The 21,643-nt window shown below is 44.9% G+C and overlaps 1 protein-coding gene across 5 annotated transcripts in view; it reads left to right on the forward strand.

Moving 5' to 3' along the window:
- DENND2A (DENN domain containing 2A) overlaps positions 1–21,643 on the forward strand; it is a 104,002-nt gene that overhangs the window by 21,823 nt on the left and 60,536 nt on the right. For all 5 annotated transcript variants that reach the window (XM_038559399.1, XM_038559398.1, XM_038559395.1 and 2 more), the window contains exons 2-3: positions 7,524–7,625; positions 11,291–12,460. In XM_038559399.1, coding sequence (XP_038415327.1) covers positions 7,555–7,625; positions 11,291–12,460 — 1,241 coding nt within the window. In that variant the 5' untranslated portion in view covers positions 7,524–7,554. The remainder of the gene's footprint in view (positions 1–7,523; positions 7,626–11,290; positions 12,461–21,643) is intronic.

Here is a 21,643-nt window from a genome sequence, read left to right on the forward strand (position 1 = left end):
TGTGTCTCATGAATAAATAAATAAAATCTTAAAAAAAATAAAATAAATTTGCAACGTTATAAATAATAGCCCATAAAAAAAAAAGAGAGAGACCTACAAAAAAACACTCAAGCTCCCTCCCAGCTCACTCCATTAGCAAGTGTTGCTGAAATTCAGCATGGCATAAAAGAAGTATAAAACAATTACTGGGGAGCTCCAGTGGCGCAGCGGTTTGGCGCCGCCTGCAGCCTGGGGTGTGATCCTGGAGACCCGGGATCGAGTCCCATGTCGGGCTCCCTGCATGGAGCCTGCTTCTCCCTTTGCCTGTGTCTCTACCTCTCTCTCTGTGTGTCTCTCATGAATAAATAAATAAAATCTTAAAAAAAATTACTGATTTTGAAGAACTGAACAAAACAGACCCTGAAAATAATCAGCTAGGGTATTTTTCTACTCTAGATTAGGTAATATAAGACCATGGTGCTATTGTATAAGAAGCACCAGACTTTAAAAAAAAAAAAAAAAAGAAGCACCAGACTTAGGGGACTTGGGTGACTTAGTGGGTTAAGAGTGTGTCTTCCACTCAGGTCATGACCCCAGGGTCCTGGGATCCTTCCCTACATTGGGTTGCCTCTGTCCCTGCCCCAGCTTGTGGCACATGCTCTCGCGTTCTCTTAAATAAAGACATATATATATATATATCTTAAAAAACAAAACAAAACAAAACACCAGACTTGGGTTTTAAACCTAAACTCATTTCTGGCTCTATGGCTATGGGTTGTACAAACTTGAACAAGTGACCTAACCTAATTGAGGCTAGATCTGCTTCCTCAGCAGAAAAATAGTAGGCGCATTGGCGTTGACCTCTGTTGATGTTAGAAATAAGAAGTGGTTTCTGGATCTCCCAGAACAGAGAGAAAGAAGAGCAGGTTTAAGTATTTGGGATTAAAAGAAGTTAGAACCTGAGTCCTCCCAGTTTGGTGACCTATAATAAATTTTTAAAAAAAGGAAGTATACTTTTTAACTTTTTTTTTTTTATGAGGATAATACTACTGCAATGCAGATTTATTTTTTTATTTTTATTTTTTATTATTATTTTTTTTTAGTAGGCTCTATGCTCAACGTGGGGCTTGAACTCACAACCCCCACATCAAGAGTCACTCTACCAACTGAGCCAGCTGGAGCCCCTGTACTTTTTTGCTTAAAAGAAAATATATTTACCAGAATTCAGATTCTTAAGCCATATTTTTGGCAGTGTGAACATATTTCATAACTTCCATAGCTCATACTTTGATGATCTGTGCAAACTCATAATAACTTTTTCCAGAGAGGTGACACCAGTAGTTACAAGCATTCACTCATGAGGGCTGACATAAGCATTAAAACCTTATACGCACTGTAGCTTGGTGCTCGTAGGCAAGATGGCCACCGAATTGTACTTGTTCTCTTTTTACCTTCTACAAAATGGAACAGCCTAAAGGCAACATATGGAAGTATTTCTGCAGTGCAAGTGAGTGACTGAAAAAGCATGGTTTGCAAATACTGTCAAGTGAAAATGTGTTTCCATTCTATGAAGGTGGCCAAATACATCTCTGCACATAGGAATGTTCTGCAGGTGTGAAGCCTGGGTTTATGACAGTGAGAAGAATAAAAGTCTTCAGCTGCCTCTGGCCTCAAAAGCATCACAAAGTGTGGTCCGGCCTGCAGTGTTGGGCTACTCTAGCCACAGATTCCCAGTGGCTTAATTTGTCAGACAAACTGACAGATGTAGGTCAGGAAAATACTGACCAACTTGTTACAAGAAAATATTGTTAAAAAAAAAAAAGAAAAAGAAAATATTGTTGTCAGTAACTGAATTTTCATACCAACAGAAAGTATTACAATTATTCAGATTATACTTTTGGTCCTGAGGCCTCCTTTAGAATGAAAACAAGCCTTGGTATCAAGGTATCAAAGTCCATGCGGGGACACAGCACTTGGAGCATTCACCCCTGGGTCCTAGGGACAGGAGCTACTCACTGTGTGCTGATAACTCTGCCGTCAGATGTTAGAGGTGCTCCGCCGTAGGAGCAGACAGACGTGCTGGAATAAGACCGCCTGCCAAAAGAGACGGCATAGGACAGTGTTTCTGTTGCCAACTGACGACACACGGGTAGGAAAACAAGAATGGCTTCTCAGCTCTTAGACTGCGGCATGAATTCCCTGGGGAGTTTAGAAATTCATATTCCTGGGGCCTTCTGGCAGTCTGATTCTCTGAGTCTGGGGTGGGGCCAGGACTCCTCCATTCAGCAGTGCTTCCTGCTTGCTCGCTCTTTCCTTCTTTCTTTCTTTTGTTTTTTTGGTTTTTTTTTTTTTTTTTTTTTTTTTGCTTTTCCTTTTTAATAACAGCTTTATTAAGATACAGTTCACATACCATAAAACTCACCCTTTTTAAAGTGTACCATCACATGCTCTTAAGCATATTCACTGGTGCAACCATCACCACTACCTAATTTAGAACATTTTCATCACCCCTCCCCACAAAACCTGTACCTATTAGCAGGTCACTTTCCCCTACCCTGTCCCAAGCCCTGGCAACCACTAATCTGCTTTTTTTTATTATTATTAATTTCAAAGGTAGAGTTCAGTGATTCATCAGAGGCATCTATCACCCAGTGCTCATTTTTTTTTAATATTTTATTTATTTATTGACGAGAGACACAGAGAGAGAGGCAGAGACACAGGCAGAGGGAGAAGCAGGCTCCATGCAGAAGCCTAATGTGGGACTCGATCCTGGGACTCCAGGATCACACCCTGGGCTGAAGGCAGGTGCTAAACTGCTGAGCCACCCAGGGATCTCCTCACCCAGTGTTCATTACATCCCGTGCCCTCCTCAGTGTCCATCACCCAGTCACCCCATCTCCCCCACCACTAATCTGAATTCTGTCAGATTTCATATAACTGGAATCATATCAGATGGGTGGTCTTTTGTCACTGTTTTTTTTTTTTTTTACAGATTTTATTTATCTATTTGACAGAGTGAGAACACAAACAGGGGGAGTGGCAGGCAGAGGGAGAGGGAGAAGCAGGCTCCCAACTGAGCAGGGAGCCTGATGCAGGGCTCAGGGCTCGATCGCAGTACCCCAGGATCATGACCTGAGCCAAAGGCAGACACTTAACTGACTGAGCCACCCAGGCACCCCTAGCATGGTGTTTTCAAGGTTCACCCACGGCATAGCATGTGTGAGTCCTTCATTCCTTCATATGGCCGAATAATATTCCACTCTAAGTCTAGACCACATGTTTATCCAGTCATCTGTTGACAGATATGGTAAATACAAGAAAATGGTATGTGTTTGTTTCTTCAGTAGAACCCTTCTTGAACACTCTTATTTTTTTTTAATTTTTATTTATTTATGATAGTCACATAGAGAGAGAGAGAGAGGCAGAGACAGAGGCAGAGGGAGAAGCAGGCTCCATGCACCGGGAGCCCAATGTGGGATTCGATCCCAGGTCTCCAGGATCGCGCCCTGGGCCAAAGGCAGGCGCCAAACCACTGCAACACCCAGGGATCCTGAACACTCTTATTTGATGGAGGAATCTTCTGGGCTCAAGAGCAGAACTCCTAGAAACAGGAAGACTTTGGTGGTCATCAGCAGAAAAATCATTACTTTGCACCACCACAGTCTTTGCCTAGAGTGGTGCTCTGAGGACCTGGTTTCTGGTGGTGGTGTGTGGTGTTTTTGTGCAGGTGTGGTTTAAGCATTTGGTTCAAGAATGCAGGCCCCAATTCTGCCAAAATGGCCCCCTGGGTGCTGTTCTGAGGCCGTGCATAGCCTTTGGCTTCTCTTGTTCCTCACCTGCTTCAGTCTTCCATCTTCTTCCAAATGTGAAAAAATTTGGTTTGCTTTTGAAAATACGAAAAAAAAAAAAAAGCTTTTATGTAAAATACTAGAGTAATCCATTTAAAAAATTTTTTTTTAACTGTCTTGTTTGAAGAAGACGAGACTGAAGCATCCAGAGGCAGGGAGTGAGCTTCACAGAGCAGCTAGACACCGCCAGAGCTGTGTGGTTGTGACTGTGCTGTTTTTCTTCCTTCTCAACATAGTTGCTGAAAACAAACACCTTCCATTTATGCTTGCTGTGAAGAAGAATGCTCAGTTGAGAAAAATAACTATTTTTGTTCTACAGTAATTGTGGTGGCTTCTTCTCAATTTTGTGTGTGCTGTTTATAAGCTGATAAAAATAACAGTTATTAGAATCATTAAAGCTGACAACTTAGAGCTTTATCTACAACACAAGGAAAAACCATTTAAAATTGAGTTTTACTAGTATGCATCATTTGTGATATAAATTGTAGTTTTTCACTTAGTATGTCAAATGTGACCATTTTATAAATCAAATGAACATAATGTGTATTTACCTATATTCCTGAATTAACATACCAACCTTGGAGCAGTAAAGAGCCCTGGAAAATTATAATTGTGTGTGTTTTATTCCTCATTCCATTTCCTTCCCCTGCCCAAATTTCTTATTTTTATTTTCATTGAAAATGCATATAATGTATTTTTTTAAAGATTTTATTTATTTATTTATTCGTGAGAGACCCAGAGACACAGGCAGAGACACAGGCAGAGGGAGCAGCAGGCTCCATGCAGGAGGGAGCCTGACGTGGGACTCGATCTGGGGACTCCAGGATCATGCTCTGGGCTGAAGGCAGGCGCTAAACTGCTGAGCCACCCAGCCGTCTCTGATTTACCATATTTAAATGCAGCTTCCAGGCCAGTGTCCAGACAGTGGGTTTTGGCACGTTGGAGTGGTGCCCAAGGATCTACCTGTCTGTCCAGGTCCCCCCCGCCCCCCCCATCCATCTGGACTGGAACAGATTCCCAATGGACCACACTTGGGGAAGTAGCTCCATCTTGCAATCCCAAACCTCCAAAGTGATGGCGAAGTTATGGTAATGTAAGTGACAGGGTACTTCCAATCAGCAAATTAGGCTTGGCTTGTCACCTAATTAATGACTCTTAAACATCACAGATGAAAAGGGAAGGGTCGTGGTTTTGTGGGGCCAGCATTTTCTGTTCCTCTGTGGTTAAGAGGGGCACCTGGGTGGTGTTCAGTAGGTTTTCTGTTCCTCTCTGAATTTGGAAATGCTCGCGGGCTGATTGCTGCGTGGCAGGGGGTTCCCTGAAGCCCACTTGAATTTACTTCTCAGATTTGGGCATCGGCTATTTCTCTAGAGACTGTGGTTTTAGGACTTAAAGTTATTAGAGTCTGATGGGGATCGAGTTCACTTAGTACCATATTGTTGAAGTGCTTCTTATGACCTTCAACTTTAGAGTCCTTACATGGTCCTCCATGCGTGAGACACAATGGCCTTTGTCCCTTTTGGAAAAGCTCTGGCTTTCTGGAAAGTATAGGGAAATTGTTCTCTTTTGGGGAAAGCCGGATGCCAGGGCTGCTAGTGCCCCAAGTACAGTCCTGGGTGTTCCCCTGAAGGCAGATGCCGTGTTTTGCTCATCCTTGAGGCCACAGTGCATCCTGCACAGAGCCTGGCATCTGGTCATAATGCCAGGGAGAGAGGTACACCTGCTTGAGAGAAGGTGGGTGCAGAAAGTTGCTGCTAACGCAGGACAAGGCTGCATCCCTGTGGTTGGTTGGTCTGTGTTGGATGCAGAGCACAGGCATGAGAGGGGCGGCGGGGAGTGGCCATATCCTTGACATCCAGCAGGGCTCTCTGCCAGATGCAGGACAGAAGGGCAGTGTCTTTCAGTCCAGCCAAATGGAGAGGCTCCAGAAGCTTTTTTTTTTTTTTTTAATTTGTATTATTGAAGTGTAGTTGATCAGAAGCTTTGTGGAACGTTATGAGAGGGGCAGTGAATTCCTTCCTGTTCTGCAAGGCCCTTCAGGGCTCGCTTCTATAACGGGAGGGGAGAGCACTGGACCTGACTTCTTTACAGAGCTGGGCTTGCTTTCAGCACTGCCATACCCCAAAATGTAGGGTGCCATGTGACTGGGTAAGGGGCAGCTGAGCTCCATGAACAGACTTAAGCTCTGTCGCTCTCCCCAAACTCACCCCTTCTTGGACCAGTCTCTTCCCTTCCTGTCTTTTCAGCTCAGCAGTCCCATCCTCCCTTCTTTTTTTTTTTTTTTTATAATTTTCTTTTCTTTTCTTTTTTTTTTTTTTTTTTTTAATTTTTTATGATAGGCACACAGTGAGAGAGAGAGGCAGAGGGAGAAGCAGGCTCCATGCACCGGGAGCCCGACGTGGGATTTGATCCCGGGTCTCCGGGATCACGCCCTGGGCCAAAGGCAGGCGCCAAACCGCTGCGCCACTCAGGGATCCCCCATCTCCCTTCTTTTTAACTTGTTACTACACACGCTTACTCTCCTTTTCTTTTTCTCTTCCTGCTTCTGGCCTCCCTCTCCTTGTTCCCAGGAGTTATATGCATGGCTTGAAGCCCAACCCTTTGATTTCTTGCAGGAAGGAGATGCCCAGACCAGGTGTTTGGGCAGCTACTCTGTCACCTGGCAGGAAAACTCTCCTGGAAGAGGGGATGGGAATCTTGGAACTTGAGAGGGATTCAAGAGAGGGATTCAAGAGAGGGATTCCGTGGAGTGTTAGTGGAAAAGAAATGTGAATCGCCAGCACCTCAGTACTCCTTGAACCTCTAGTCAAAGAGTTACCTGGTCCCCATCAAGAGGGACTAGTCACACGGCGTTCATACTTTACAGAAGACTTGCATTGCCCATCCGGTTGGCATTCTCCAACGGGTCTCACCTTCCTAGTCACATCCACCCGAGCAATGGCCATTTGTCCTCATGGTGAGAGACACAGAGGGGCCTTGCTATTAAAATCATACATTTTAATCAGCTACTTCAGTTAATTTGAATGTCAGGCACGGGCGTGTCGTAAAACCACTACTGCGGCCGAGGCAGCTGCTTTGGCATCTGCATGGTCATTATTTGTCAGCTTTGAGGTGCCCCATGGGATTCCTGGGTTTGCCAGAACCACCTGGTTTTTCCTAGACCAGACAGATGACCTAGTGCCTACACCTTTCCTCCCCTGGGTGTACAGCCCCTCGGAGAGGTTCTTTGTGCAGGGCTCCAAAGCCAAGGACAAGATGCATCCATGCCTGCCATGAGGGCCTGCGCAGGAGTACCTCTGTGTAGATGTTCCTGCTTTGGCAGGTGGTTTATTTCTTGTTTCCAGTAAAGGAACAACTCATGTCTTCTTTGGGGACTGTTACCTCCTCATGGGTTCTTAGAAAGCCTGAAAAAGGGTCAGGTTGTGCTGGTATTTCTCTTTTGCTCTCACATACTTGTGTGTGCACACACGAGATTGGCACAGGGTCTGAATGAGAAGAAGTTGTTATGGTGTGTGAATTCAGGAGGAATCTCAGGATTCTGTGCCCTGGCCCCCTCTCCTGGGTCAGGGGTTCTGAAGGGTATGTTCCAGTCACCTGCGCTGCCCCCAGGTGGACTCTCTCAGGGATATATAGTTTGGAGTGTAGGCCCCAGATTTGCTGTCATGACTCACTGAGGGTGCACCCCTCTTCCCCCAGGCGCCTTGGAGCTCCTTCTGCTGCTGACGTGATGACTGTGCGCAGGCCGGCCCAGAGCAGCCACAGCCTGAGTGAAACCCTGAGCTCCAGACTCGCTGACAAGTAAGAGCTTTCTCCCCAGAGAGTGTACAAGTTGGCCCAGGTTCTCCACCTCCTTACTTTCTCTGCAACCCCCTCCCAGTCTCCACTCTGATCCCACTTCTTTGGACTGAGGATGGATTCTTTTCCGAGTCATCGAGATGCGCCTCCCAGAAGTCATCCCCACGTGCTGCAGAACCTGAGACCACAGGGGTCGATGGAAGGTCTGCGTAGAGTGCAGTTGTTGAGAAGATGGGCCCATGGCAGCTTCAGGCCCTCTTCCCATTCCAGCCCAGGATTTATTTTCTAATGACTAGGATGCGTGGGTCTTTTAATTATCCTTGAGCCTTAAATCTGTACCACTGCATCTGTCTGCAAAGCCAGCTTTGCCTGTCCTGTCTCAGCAGTGCTGTTTTCTCCCACACTCTGCAGTGGACTTGGTGGTCACAGCTCTGCACCCCAGCCCTTGGTCCCTCTTGGGGCCGGAGCGTCCTGTAAACAGGACCTGGAAAAACCTTTGAGTGCAGCAACTGTATGGAGAGGGCACTCTGCGTCTGATTTCACATGAGCTTCATAAATCCGTGGACTTTAAGCAAGCCATCCTTCCCTTACAGTTTTCACACAGGGCCTCCATGGTTGTGAGGTCACCCCAGATGTCTGGGATATTAGACAGCAATTGTAATCATTGCAGTAAGACTCCTTGCCATTTAGTAATACAAGAATTATAATATGTGTTGTACTCTGGGAACATTACATATATTGACTCATCCACTCATGCATTTTATGTGTTTATTGACTACCTACTGTGTACTAGGCACAGCAAACAAGAAAAATTTGGTCTTGGCAAGTTCCAGTCCAGAGAAAGGAAAGAGTTCTTATTTATCTATTTTTTTTAGAGGGTTGTGGGCCAGAGGAAGAGGGAGAGAGAGAATCTTGAGCAGGCTCAATGCTCAGTGAAGAGGCCATTGTGGCACTCAGTCTCAGGACCCTGAGATCATGACCTGAGCTGAAATTAAGGATTTGGCCCCTAACTGACTGAGCTACACAGGCTCCCTAAGAGTTCTTATTTTAAAATGAAAAAACATGGAGCCAAGATTCAAACTGAGGTCCCTCTGACTTGAAAGCTGTATTTATCTGCTGTCAGAATTGTTTAACAGTACACAGGACAACTGGGTGGCTCAGTTGGTTAAGTGACTCGTGATTTTGGCTCAGGTCATGATCTCATGGGTCATCAAGCCCCACATGGAGATTCTCACTCAGTGGGAGTCTGCTTAAGATTCTCGCTCTTCTTCTGCCCTTCTCCCCTCTTGCACCACACTCTGTCTCTAAAATAAATAGATCTTTAAAAAAAAACCCAAGACATATGATATTTATGATTATTATTATATCATCTATTGTCATTAAGCATGAACTAATGTAAATTGTGGTTTTATGGTGTCTGTCCTGTCTCTTCATCTTGCTTCTAGCACTGTGAGAATGAGGGCTTTACCTTCTGCTGTTTGCACTCTCAGTGAAATATCAACAAACTGATCTGCTTCTGCTTCTGACTAAAATCTGAATTCATTTTAATGTCCTCAGTGGTGACAGGACAATTAAAAAATGTGTTTCTCTTTTGTAAGCCCTCTGTTATGCATGTTAATTGTTTATTTAAATAAGGAATTCTGCTTTGATAACCATATTTAAAATAGGAAGATGTATTTGCATATTCACAAGTTTCTAATTTATGCTGTGCAACCACAAATAGCGACACAATTTGCGTGTTAATGTCCCAGTGGAGTGAGAAGTCTTTATGTAAACAATTATTAGTCTTCAGAACAGAAAGCTAAATAGTAACAGGATGCATGAAATTGCTAATTATTTATCCCTCACTGTGAACCTTAACTGGAATTTCAGAATTCCCACATAGTCAGATCTGTATATTCAAAAAATGTGCATCATGAACTTGGTCCGTGTGTCCTTGCTAATCTTGGCACGTCCAAGGTCACTCTGCTTAGTTATGACCTTTGCTGATGGAAGAATGTTTTGCATTCAAAACCACAAATACTCCCATTCTCATTAGACTAGCTTAAAAATGTTTTTCTGGTTTTCTTTCAAAAGAACTTTTAACATCTTCAGGGCACTGACTAATCTAAAATCACATTTGGAAGCACATCTCCCCACATGTACATTCTAGGCCAGAACTTTCAGCGATGATGGAAATATTCTTTTGCTCCATCCAATGTGGATGTCACATGTGGCTAATGAGTACCATGTTCTACTACTCTGCCATTGTTCTGGATGCTGGGATTGCAGCAGTGGCCCAAATAGGCCAAAATTCAAAGTAATCCAACAAAAAGGAGCAATCCCTGTCCACATAGAGAAACCAGTCTCATAGGGCTTATATTCTAAAGGAGGTCCAGTTCAAATGTAGCCAATAATTGTGGCTTTCCTATTCAAGTCAGGACAACTTCTCAAGCCCAGAATTTGCAAAACGTTTATGACTTACAGCCTTATTCTAATTTTTAAGTAGTCCTCACAAAGACCCATCTGTTGATTCCAGAAGCAGAGGATACCTGGACTCTGTAAGCTCTTACCTCAGGAAGTGTTCCCTATTTTCATCAGGGAAATAAGCTAACAATAATTATAATAATTTTTATTATATACTCACTACATGCTAGATGCTTAATGTGGTCTGCTTTATTAAATGTTTTTGGCTACTCTGGTAGATATGTATTATTATTATTCCTGTATCACAGATGAGGACGCTTAGGTTTAGAGAAGTGACGCAGCTTATCCAAGGTCACACAGCTGGTCAGTGGTTGACCTAGGCTTTATTTATTTATTTATTTATTTATTTTTTTTTTTTTTTATAAATTTTTTTTAAATTTTTATTTATTTATGATAGTCACAGAGAGAGAGAGAGGCAGAGACACAGGCAGAGGGAGAAGCAGGCTCCATGCACCGGGAGCCCGACGTGGGATTCGATCCCGGGTCTCCAGGATCGCGCCCTGGGCCAAAGGCAGGCGCCAAACCGCTGCGCCACCCAGGGATCCCATGACCTAGGCTTTAAACTCAGGTTTAGGGCAGCCTGGGTGGCTCAGGGGTTTAGCACCGCCTTCAGCCCAGGGTGTGATCCTGGAGTCCGGGGATCGAGTCCCACGTCAGGCTCCCTGCATAGAGCCTGCTTCTCCCCCGGCCTGTGTCTCTGCCTCTCTCTCTCTGTATTCTCATGAATAAATAAAATCTTTTTATTTTTATTTTTTATTTATTTATTTTTTTTTAATAAAATCTTTTTAAAAATAAAAATAAAAAAAATAAACTCAGGCTTACTGCATTCCTAAATCTGGTAGTTCCTCTCATTCCACAATATTGTCTTCCCAAGAAAAGCAAAGTGATTTTCTTTTAAAGATTTTATTTATTCATGAGTGACAGAGAATGAGAGAGGCAGACCGAAAAGCAGTCTCCCTGCAAGGAGCCTGATGTGGGACTCCATCCCAGGACTCCAGGATCACGACCTGAACTGAAGGCAGAAACTCAACCACTGAGCCACCCAGGTGCTCCCACAAAGTGATTTCTTAAAGCGGTAGTTTCAATCTTTGAGACTTAAACTAGCATATAACATTTATGTCTAATTTCTAGTCAGTCTCTATGACCAGTTGAGAACAATGACCGAAAGAGTCCATCACCCAATGTTTGTCTTTCTTGTTCAGGGTCAAGGTGGAAGGTCCAAAGGCTGGCGAAGACCCTCGAAGGCTGCCATTTAGGTCCCCCATTCCTTTCCCAGAGACTTATCAGGATTCACCCCCCAGAAGAAGCTTTTTGGAAAGTCTCAATAACCTGATGCTAGAGTCAAAAGTGGACTGTTTTCAGCAGAACATGTTCAGTTCAAATATGATTATCAGCGACCCAGCTTCAGATCTCAGCATTAAAGAAGCCAACAAGGCTGGCAAGAGGCAGCTCAGTGGTGTTCAGAACCCTTGCCCTCCTGCCCAAGGCGGAGCTCGGCACAAGCCCCTCAGCATAAAGGACAAGATATCTGAATGGGAAGGAAAGAGGGAGTTGCCCACTCCTACTCTTGCACCTGGCAGGAAAGCAGATGGGCCAGAGGACTACCTGACATCCTGTGTGATGGGGAGGAGAAGCAGTGATGGTGTGAGAGCGTGGGTCACAGAGGTTCAGGATGGAACCAGGCCGGAAACAGAGAGCAAGGAGAATGAGAGGAATAAAGGGGTCGTGAAAGTTGGGGGTCAGGATGCAGAGCCGAGGCAAGACCTCAGCCAGCCAGCTGGGCAGCTAGCTCCTGGCTTGGGCAGAGGCCGAGAGCCCAGGCTGGGCAAACAGCGCTTTCCGAACGATAGCCTCTCTGTGCTGAGGCAGGTCAAGAAACTGGAGCAGGCTCTGAAGGATGGGTCAGCAGGGTTAGATCCCCAGTTACCAGGGACCTGTTATTCCCCACACTGCCTGCCAGACAAGGCTGAGGAGGGGCCTGCCCTTCCTGAGAACCGTGGGGGCAGGCGTGGCTCTGAATTCAGGTCCCACCACTGGGACCTGGAGGCCAGGGATCCCACCTCTGAGGCTGCAGAGGAAAGGAAAGGGTCCTGCTGGAGGCCCTGCGATCAGAGCCTGGAGGGTATGGACAGGGGCTCAGAGAACTCCTCCACGAAACCCTTTATCAACCCCCTGCCCAAACCTCGGAGAACGTTCAAACACGATGGAGAAGGGGACAAGGACGGGAACCCAGGCATCAGCTTCCCAAAGGATAGAAGGCATCTGCCTCCTCTGCCTTCTCTACCTCCCCCGCCCCTGCCCTCCTCTCCCCCACCCTCCTCCGTGAATAGAAGACTGTGGACCGGGAGACCGAAACCCAGTGCTGACCACAGGTAGGTGACTGCTGACTGTCTGCTCCAGTAGCTGATGCTGCATTGTAGCTGCTCTCAGACGAACTATTGGTTTTATCAAATGGACGGATCTTGTAGTTAGTTGAGACTCTTCATAGCCTGGGACAGTTTATTGATGAAAGCTGGAGATGTGATAAGTGATACAAAATGAGTATTTGCTTTGAAAAATTACCTTTTGGATGTGATAAGTACCTCTATTTCTGACGCTAACCTAGAGCTAAACCAAAAACTTGGGTTAACTCTGACAGTCAACTAACTGGTGCTAATTGACACTCATCCTGCCACTATGATCCCCAACTAGGACATGCTGCTTTGAATCCACCTGTCTCACACAGCCTGGGTCTACCTTGGCCCTGCCACAGTCTATCCGTATGACCTTGAGCAAGTTGTTCGACCTCCCAAAGCCTCTATTTCCTCATTTGTACATAAAGATGCACTCCCTAAATATTTTATAATGTTAAAATAGTATGTTGGTAAAGCATGCGAACGCTGGAATATCAAATCTGTGCTTTGGAAAACCATTTCCTTTCTGCTTCGAGAACTAAATTTCTAGCCCATTTCTGTGATGCGCTAATTGATACCTGCTGATCTGGAAACCAGCCACAGACCAAAACTCAAAACTGTGTCTCTAGTATGGTCACCAATTCTGCACCCTCTGTTTTTCCTTTGACTCACTGCAGTTGGGCTTTTGCCACTTGTCCTGAACTTGCTCTTGACCCAAGGCCACCTGTGACCCCCCAATCTCACTAAATCCAAGTGCCAGTTTTCTGTTCTGTTCTTATGTGACATCTCTTGGCCTTGGAGGAACAACTTCACTCCCTGACCCACTGCAGTCACTGGACTTCTAGGTCATCTGCTTTCCTGGGGGTCCTGCTTCACATCTTGCTCCTGTTCCATCCTCCTCTCCCTATGAGTGTCAGAATAACACCCCCCAACACACCATCCTGGCATCAGAGCAGGCACCTCTCTCCTCCATCTACTCTCACTCCCTAAATGATCTCATTCATTCCCGTGGCTTTATTTTTTTGTTTTTGGGTTTTTAAAAAGATTTTATTTATTCATGAGACACACACACACACACACACACACACACAGAGGAAAAGAGAGAGGCAGAGACACAGGCAATGGGAGAAGCAGGCTCGCTGCAAGGAGCCCATGTGGAACTTGATCCCGGAACTCCAGGATCATGTCCTGAGCCAAAAGTCAGACACTCTACCACTGAGCCACCCAGGCATCCCTTACTACGAGTTTGGTTTTTCTAAAGATTTTATTTATTCATGAGAGACACAGAGATAGAGAGAGGCAGAGACACAGGCAGAGGGAGAAGCAGGCTCCATGCAGGGAGCCCGACATGGGACTCGATCCTGGGTCTCCAGGATCAGGCCCTGTGCTGAAGGCGGCGCTAAACCACTGAGCCACCCGGGCTGCCCATCCTTACTAAGAGTTTTAAAAATTAGTATTGATGGGATCCCTGGGTGGCACAGCGGTTTGGCGCCTGCCTTTGGCCCAGGGCGCGATCCTGGAGACCTGGGATCGAATCCCACGTCGAGCTCCCGGTGCATGGAGCCTGCTTCTCCCTCTGCCTATGTTTCTGCCTCTCTCTCTCTCTGTGTGACTATCATACATAAATAAAAATTTTTTAAAAATTTAAAAAATAAATAAATAAAAAAATAAAAATTAGGATTGAATGTTAGATTTTGTGAAGTTGCTTTTCAATAAGCTTTTTTTATTTTTTTAAGATTTTATTTATTCATGAGAGAGAGAGAGAGAGAGAGAGGCAGAGACACAGGCAGAGGGAGAAGCAGGCTCCATGCAGGGATCCCGATAAAGGACTCGACCCCGGACTCCAGGATCACACCCTGGGCCAAAGGCAGGCGCTAAACCACTGAGCCACCCAGGGATCCCCTTCAGTAAGCCTTGTATGATCGTATCATTCCTATCTTTTGAGCTATGAATAATGACTTTATATCCTAATATTAACCCATTCTTACATTTTGGGAATGAACTCCCATTTGGTCCTGGTTTGTTACTCTTTTAAGATACTGCAGAATTCTGTTTGCTAATATTTTATTTAAGATTTTTGTGTCTAGGGGATCCCTGGGTGGCTCAGCAGTTTGGCGCCTGCCTTTGGCCCAGGGCGTGATCCTGGAGTCCCAGGATCGAGTCCCGCGTCAGGCTCCCTGCATGGAGCCTGCTTCTCCCTCCTCCTGTGTCTCTGCCTCTCTCTCTCTCTCTCTCTATGTCTATCATAAATAAATAAATCTTTAAAAATAAATAAATAAATAGTTAATTTAAAAAAAAAAAGATTTTTGTGTCCAGGGACACCTGGGTGGCTCAGCAATTGAGTGTCTTGACTTTGGCTCAGGATGTGATCCTGGGGTCCTGGGATCGAGTCCCACGTCAGGCTCCCTGCATGGAGCCTGCTTCTCCCTCTGCCTGTGTCTCTGCCTCTCTCTGAGTCTTTCATGAATAAATAAATAAAATTTTTGGAAAAAATACTTCTGTGTCCATATTCCAGAAATGGGACTGATCTTTACTTGGCTTTTATTGTACTGTCTTTACCAGGCCTTGGTAGCAGTGGTGTGTAGGGTCTATGGAAGAATTTAGAGGCTTCATTATGTTCTGAGAAAGCTTGTATCCATCTGCAGTTCTAAATCCTTTCCCAAACCAGTGCCAAAGCCTAGGTGCCTAAGTACTGGGATGACCTTTCTGCTCATGACCCCCATGTGTCATGATGGCAGTTCTTCCATGCCATTTCTGCACTGTTTTTCCAGGAAGGCCCCTCTCATAGGGGCGGGTTGGTTCTGGAAAATCAGTCCTTCCTGTGTCATTGCTGGGCAGACAGATTAACCTGGTGAACAGTTATTCCCATTATCTTTTCTCTCGTAGCTACCATCTGCTCTTTGCAGTCTTCCAGCATTCTCTTTAAAACCAGCTAAAGTTACTTAGTTTTCAGTCCAAAGATGAAATTTTTCTTGGCTGGTTTGAATATGGTTGCATCAGCTGTATTTTAAGAATTTTGGCTTTGGATTTTTCCTTTTGTTTAAAATAGTACAATGGGGGTGATTAGGGCAAGATGTTCACTTTCTACTTAAAAAAAATAATAAAGTGTACTTTTTATTGTGCTCCTATCTCTTAACAAAAAGAAGAGGCTCAACTCAGAATTTGGCAGACTTACCGCCCTCTCTGAGGCAGGAGAGCCAAGCCAAGGCTGAAGAAAGAAAATGATTAAGGATTTAGAGGTTGGGAGGGTTTAGAATTACATGGCCAGGCTGCACACTTCAGAGAACGTATTCAGCTTATTTTCATAGGCCGATGAGTCCACTTCTGCAGGAGCCAAACCAGTGGACTCAGATTTTCAGTTTGAGAAAATGTCTTCTTTCTCTTTTCCTTCTCTTCCCTTTTTCTGTGTTCTCTTCTCTTCCTCGTTTCATCCCTTTCTCTTTTCTTCATTTCTCTAAAGCTCCAGGAAATTAAATTTAAGGACTTGTGCCTTCGATCCTAAAATGGGAAATGAGAAACCCTTAAATGCCAGGAAATTCCAAAGATAAGGTCCCTACAGCAGCACTTGGTTGTGTATGTTCTGTGGCATGCATTGAATAACTCTGGCAGGAATGCCTTAAGGCCAATATTTAACAAGGAAAGTTGCAACTTTGTAAGTGTAAGCAGTGTCCTGAATTCCCATGTATCTATATGCCCCAAATGTTTGAACTGGAATGCAGATTTTTAATTTTAGTTTAAGTTGATCCTATGACAGTTTTTATATCTTTATGAAACCAAATAACAATGTTGACCAGAATTTCAGCTTTTCAACTGATTATTTTGGCATTGTATGGATTCAGCCTTTTCTTGGAGCTTTAGCGTACAACTTGCAACTTTTGGAGAATGTGAAATCTTGGTCATTATATAGCTGCCAAATCACATGCCTGCTATTATTGATTCAATAATTTCTATCTTCTGTAGGACTGACAGGGATCCCCAGAGTCATCTGGCCAGACAGCAACCCTCCGCTATTACCCACTTAGTGGCTAGGTTAACTTACCAGCCACGCTGCAGTCTGTCCCTGTCATTATGAGTCTGTCCCAGTCAACGTGATGTGAGGCGACTCTAACTGCCATGTCTAAAAACAGAGTGTTTAGGGGGCGCCTGGGTGACTCAGTCAGTTAAATGTCCTAATCTTGGTTTCAGCTCAGGTCATGATCTCAGGGTCATGGGATTGAGCCCTGTGTGGGGCTCTATGCTCAGCAGGAAGTTGCTTGAGATTCTCTTCCTCTCTCTCTCTCTCCTTCTGCCCCTCCCTTCCTCTCTCTCTCTCAGATAAATAAATATTAAAAAAAAAAAAAAAAACTCGAGTGCTTAAAATCTTCAAAGGGGAAAATTGTTAGATTAATTTAAGATTTTTGTGTCCAGGGACTACTGGGTAACTCAGTGGTTGAGCATCTGCCTTTGGCTCAGGATGTGATCCCAGACTCCTGGGATCGAGTCCCACATCAGGCAGGAATGCCTTAGAGACTTAGAGCAAAAGATACCTGAAAGCATTAGAAAATTTTAATTTTGTAAGTTCATTTATTTTAATGGTGGTTGCATTAGAAAACAAAGAGCTGAGAATAGAGGACAGTTGTTATTCTACAATAGAGCAGTGACTATCATGTCTTCTTTCCCATTGGAAGTGGAAATGGTTAGATGTTAGACATAATTGTGGATAGAGATAGTTTTTCTTCTGGCATTTCTGTTTGTGATTCAGGATAGAGATAAGCAGAAACCCCTGAGTAGGAGTAGCAATCAAAGGAGGGGGGTCACCAATAAGAGTGTGAGCTGAGCTAACATAAGCATTCTCCCTCTTGGCCCCCTACTCTGATCACCTGGTGGCATGAATGCCCTTCCTGAGGGTGTGGTGGGACATGGGAAAGAGCTGCGTGTGGTCACTGGGGATGGAGGTAAGAAGAGAGTCTGTGGCAGCTCAAGGTGGATGAGGAAATTAGAGGATGGTTTTTACAGTTTCTAGCCTATCTGAGTGGTGTTTTAAGTGGTAGCTAGGTCCCAGGGATCCCCCAGAAATAGGAAGTTTAGAATCTAAAAAAGAAAAACCAAAAAAATAAAATAAAATAAAATAAAATAAAATAAAATAAAAATAAAAACCTTGGGAAACGCCTACAGCCCAGCTAGAGGGAGAAGACCAGGAAGAAGGCTACCAGTGAAGGCACAGGAAGTTGTCTGAGAGGGGAAGTAGCAGGCAGGCAGCCTTGCACTCAGTTCCTCAAACCCTGGTGGGGACCTGCGTGCCTGTGTTTGCAATCCTTTGCTGAACTAATACTTCCGTAAAATACAATAGAAAAGAATGGCTAGAGAAATGACATGAAAAAGACAGCATTCTACAAGCTTCGGTTGTCTTTTAAAAATTTATTCGGAAAAAAAAAAAAATTATTCTGCCAAATTGCTTTAAAAGTTTCCCTACACAGGGACAGCTGGCTGATTCAGTCTGTAGAGCATGCGACTCTTGATCTTGGGGTGGTGAGTTCAAGCCCCATGTTGAGTATAGAGATTGCTTTAAAAAAAAAAAAAAGAGAGAGAGAGAGCACAGCCCGAGTGACTCAGCGGTTTAGCGCCGCCTTCAGCCCAGGGCGTGATCCTGGAGACCCAGGATCGAGTCCCACGTCGGGCTCCCTGCATGGAGCCTGCTTCTCCCTCTGCCTGTGTCTCTGTCTCTCTCTCTGTATCTCTCTGTGTCTCTCATGAATAAATAAATAAAATATTTTTTAAAAAAAGAAATTTTTAGAAAGTTTCTAAACACGTATTCTCAATTTCTTTTTTTCTTTTTTTTATTTTAATAAATTAATTTTTTATTGGTGTTCAATTTACCAACATACAGAATAACACCCAGTGCTCATCCCGTCAAGTGTCTCCCTCAGTGCCCGTCACCCACTCACCCCCACCCCCCGCCCTCCTCCCCTTCCACCATCCCTAGTTCGTTTCCCAGAGTTAGGAGTCTTTATGTTCTGTCTCCCTTTCTGATATTTCCCACACATTTCTTCTCCCTTCCCTTGTATTCCCTTTCACTATTATTTATATTCCCCAAATGAATGAGAACATACACTGTTTGTCCTTCTCCGATTGACTTACTTCACTCAGCATAATACCCTCCAGTTCCATCCACGTTGAAGCAAATGGTGGGTATTTGTCATTTCTAATGGCTGAGGAATATTCCATTGTACACATAAACCACATCTTCTTTATCCATTCATCTTTCGATGGACACCGAGGCTCCTTCCACAGTTTGGCTATTGTGGACATTGCTGCTAGAAACATCGGGGTGCAGGTGTCCCGGCGTTTCATTGCATCTGAATCTTTGGGGTAAATCCCCAACAGTGCAATTGCTGGGTCGTAGGGCAGATCTATTTTTAACTCTTTGAGGAACCTCCACACAGTTATTCTCAATTTCTATACCTATCTCACTGGCACACCAGCCCTGGCCCACAGATTGCACCTTGAGCACTGCTCCGTGATGCTGTGGAAACCAAGTGGCCTCGTGTAAAGAAAGGCCCCAGGAAGTAGTTAGGGTTTACAGGAAACTAACTGGTGACCTTCAGGGAGCAGTTTCAGAAAAGGGATGTAAGCAGGTGCCAGGGTGGGAAGATAAAGGGAAATAAAACCAGTGAGCTCTAGTAAAGGAGTAGTCAGACTGCGCCAGCTGTTCCCTCCTCTGCCCAGCCCACCAACCCATGCCAGTTTAAAATTGTTGGCAAAGAAGGTGACAAATCACAGAACCACAGCGGTCTTTTCTTTCAATGAAAATTTCTAGAGGAAACCCATGCATGTTTAAAGGGGGAAAGAGGCTTGACTAGAGGGAAAGATTTAAAATGCAAGAAATCCCCAGGGGCTCCTGGGTAGCTCAGTCATTGATCAGTTGAGCTTCTGACTCTTGGTCTCAGCTCAGGTCTTGGTCTTTAGATTATGAGTTTGAGGCCTGCATTGGGCTCCACCCTGGGCATGGAGCCCACTTAAAAAAATTTTTTTTAAATAAATAAAATGTGGGCAGCCCTGGTGGCTTAGCGGTTTAGCGCTGCCTTCCACCCAGGGCGTGATCCTGGAGACCTGGGATCGAGTCCCACGTCGGGCTCCCTGCATGGAGCCTGCTTCTCCCTCTGCCTGTTTCTCTCTCTCTCTCTCTCTCTCTCTCTGTGTGTGTGTGTGTGTGTGTGTGTGTGTGTGTGTCTAATAAACAAATAAAAAATCTTTCAAAATAAATGAATAAATAAAATGCAAGAAATTCCCAAAGCTTAGAAAGCGGCAAATGGCCCCTGCCTGGCTCTGCCGTCTCCTCATACAGCACTCACTACCTTATCCCTGCAGCACAGCCTTGTTGAATGTCTGTATGTTCTCTCTACAAATGCACCAAGTTCCCTGTGGACACAGGACCTTCACAGGTGCCCTTTCCTCTTCTTGGAACACTGTTTCCCAGGCTGACGTTTTTTTCTATCCTCCAGGTCTCAGCTTTAATGAGTGGCTTTGTCAGCGTGGTCTTCCCTGATGCATCCCCAACCTCCTTGATAGTCTTACTTGTAGCCCCATTCTTTTCCATCATTGAGTTTCTTTTCTTTTTATTTTTTAAAGGTTTTATTCATGAGAGATCAGAGAGAGAGAGAGAGAGAGAGAGAGAGAGAGAGAGGCAGAGACACAGGCAGAGGAAGAAGCAGGCTCCATGCAGGGAGCCCGATGTGGGACTCCATCCCGGGATTCCAGGATCACGCCCTGGGCTGAAGGCAGCACTAAACCGCTGAGCCTGAGCCACCCGGGCTGCCCCATCATTGAGCTTCTTAACACAGTTTATTATTCTGTTTATTTGTGTATGCGCTGGTTGAACATCTCTCTTCCTCCCTGGAACATAAGCTCTTGGAGGGCACTGTTTTAGTCACTCCTTATTTATTGAACCCTGGGTACAGTGCTTCTTCCCAGTAAATGTTCAACATAAAACATTTGCTACATAAATAATCACTAGCACTACAGTGGTAATAGTAATAGCTAACATTTGTTGCGTGTTGGTTAGGTGCTAAGGACTTTACAAACGTTCTCTTTTCTATTCTTTGGACAATCTTAAGAGATAATTACTGTTTTTCAAATCAAGACAGTGAGTTTCAGCCCAGTTAAGTGGTTTGTCTGAGATTAAAAGGCTTGTGAATGAAGGATCTGGGATCTGTATGCAAGTTTGTTTAATCCCCAGGGGCCAGGGCAGCCCAGGTGGCTCAGCGGTTTAGTGCAGCCTTCAGCCAGGGTGTGATCCTAGAGACCCAGGGATTGAGTCCCACATTGGGCTCCCTGCTTGGAGCCTGCTTCTCCCTCTTCCTGTGTCTCTGCCTCACTCTCTCTGTGTCTCATGAATAAATAAATAAAATCTTTTAAAAATAAAAAAAAAATAATAATCCCCAGGGGCCAGAGAGATTGGAATTGTGGGTAAAGAAGTGAAGACATGATACATTTCTAAGTAGTCAGCTGAAGTTTACCATTAAGCATGTGTAGGACACTGGGCTAGACATGTGTGCCCAGAGTAAGAGAGAAGAGCCATGACTCCTGAGCCGTGGGAGGGTTGTGACTGTCCTATACCAGGAGAAGTGAAGGTCTAGGACCCAGTCATGGCCAGCTGGGGGATGTGCCCTGATGAGTGATGAGACTACATGTTCACCTAAATTCCATTCAAGGAAGGCCCGAGTGTGTTCAACACAAATTAATGACGAGTCTGCTGGAAGTAGAAGATGAGCCTCCAGAGCCTGAGTGGGCAGTGCTGTTCTGCTCCAACTCGGGGAAGTTGTGGGTTACTTTGGAGAAGGATAGGGAGAGAAGAGAAAAAAGAGGAGGTAGACTGAACCGGTAACATGGCTGAGGTTTTGTATATTTCACAATATGGTCTACCTCCTTCAGGACCTCCCAAATGTTCAGTAAAGCTACAGAAGTCATAGAAACTCAAGGTGAGCAGCTGTGTGTGTGTGTGTGTGTGTGTGTGTGTGTGTGTGTGTGAGAGAGAGAGAGAGAGAGAGAGAGCAAGAGCAGGGGCTGAACTTTGCATTTAGGTCAGCACCAGCAGGCCAGGGACTGCCCCTGTGAATGTAGGTGGGGCAATAACACAGAGTGAGCTGGGCCACAGACAGAGACCCAGCCACATTTGCACAGATC

This window comes from Canis lupus, chromosome 16 (genome assembly GCF_011100685.1).
Source record: "Canis lupus familiaris isolate Mischka breed German Shepherd chromosome 16, alternate assembly UU_Cfam_GSD_1.0, whole genome shotgun sequence".
NCBI lineage: Eukaryota > Metazoa > Chordata > Mammalia > Carnivora > Canidae > Canis > Canis lupus.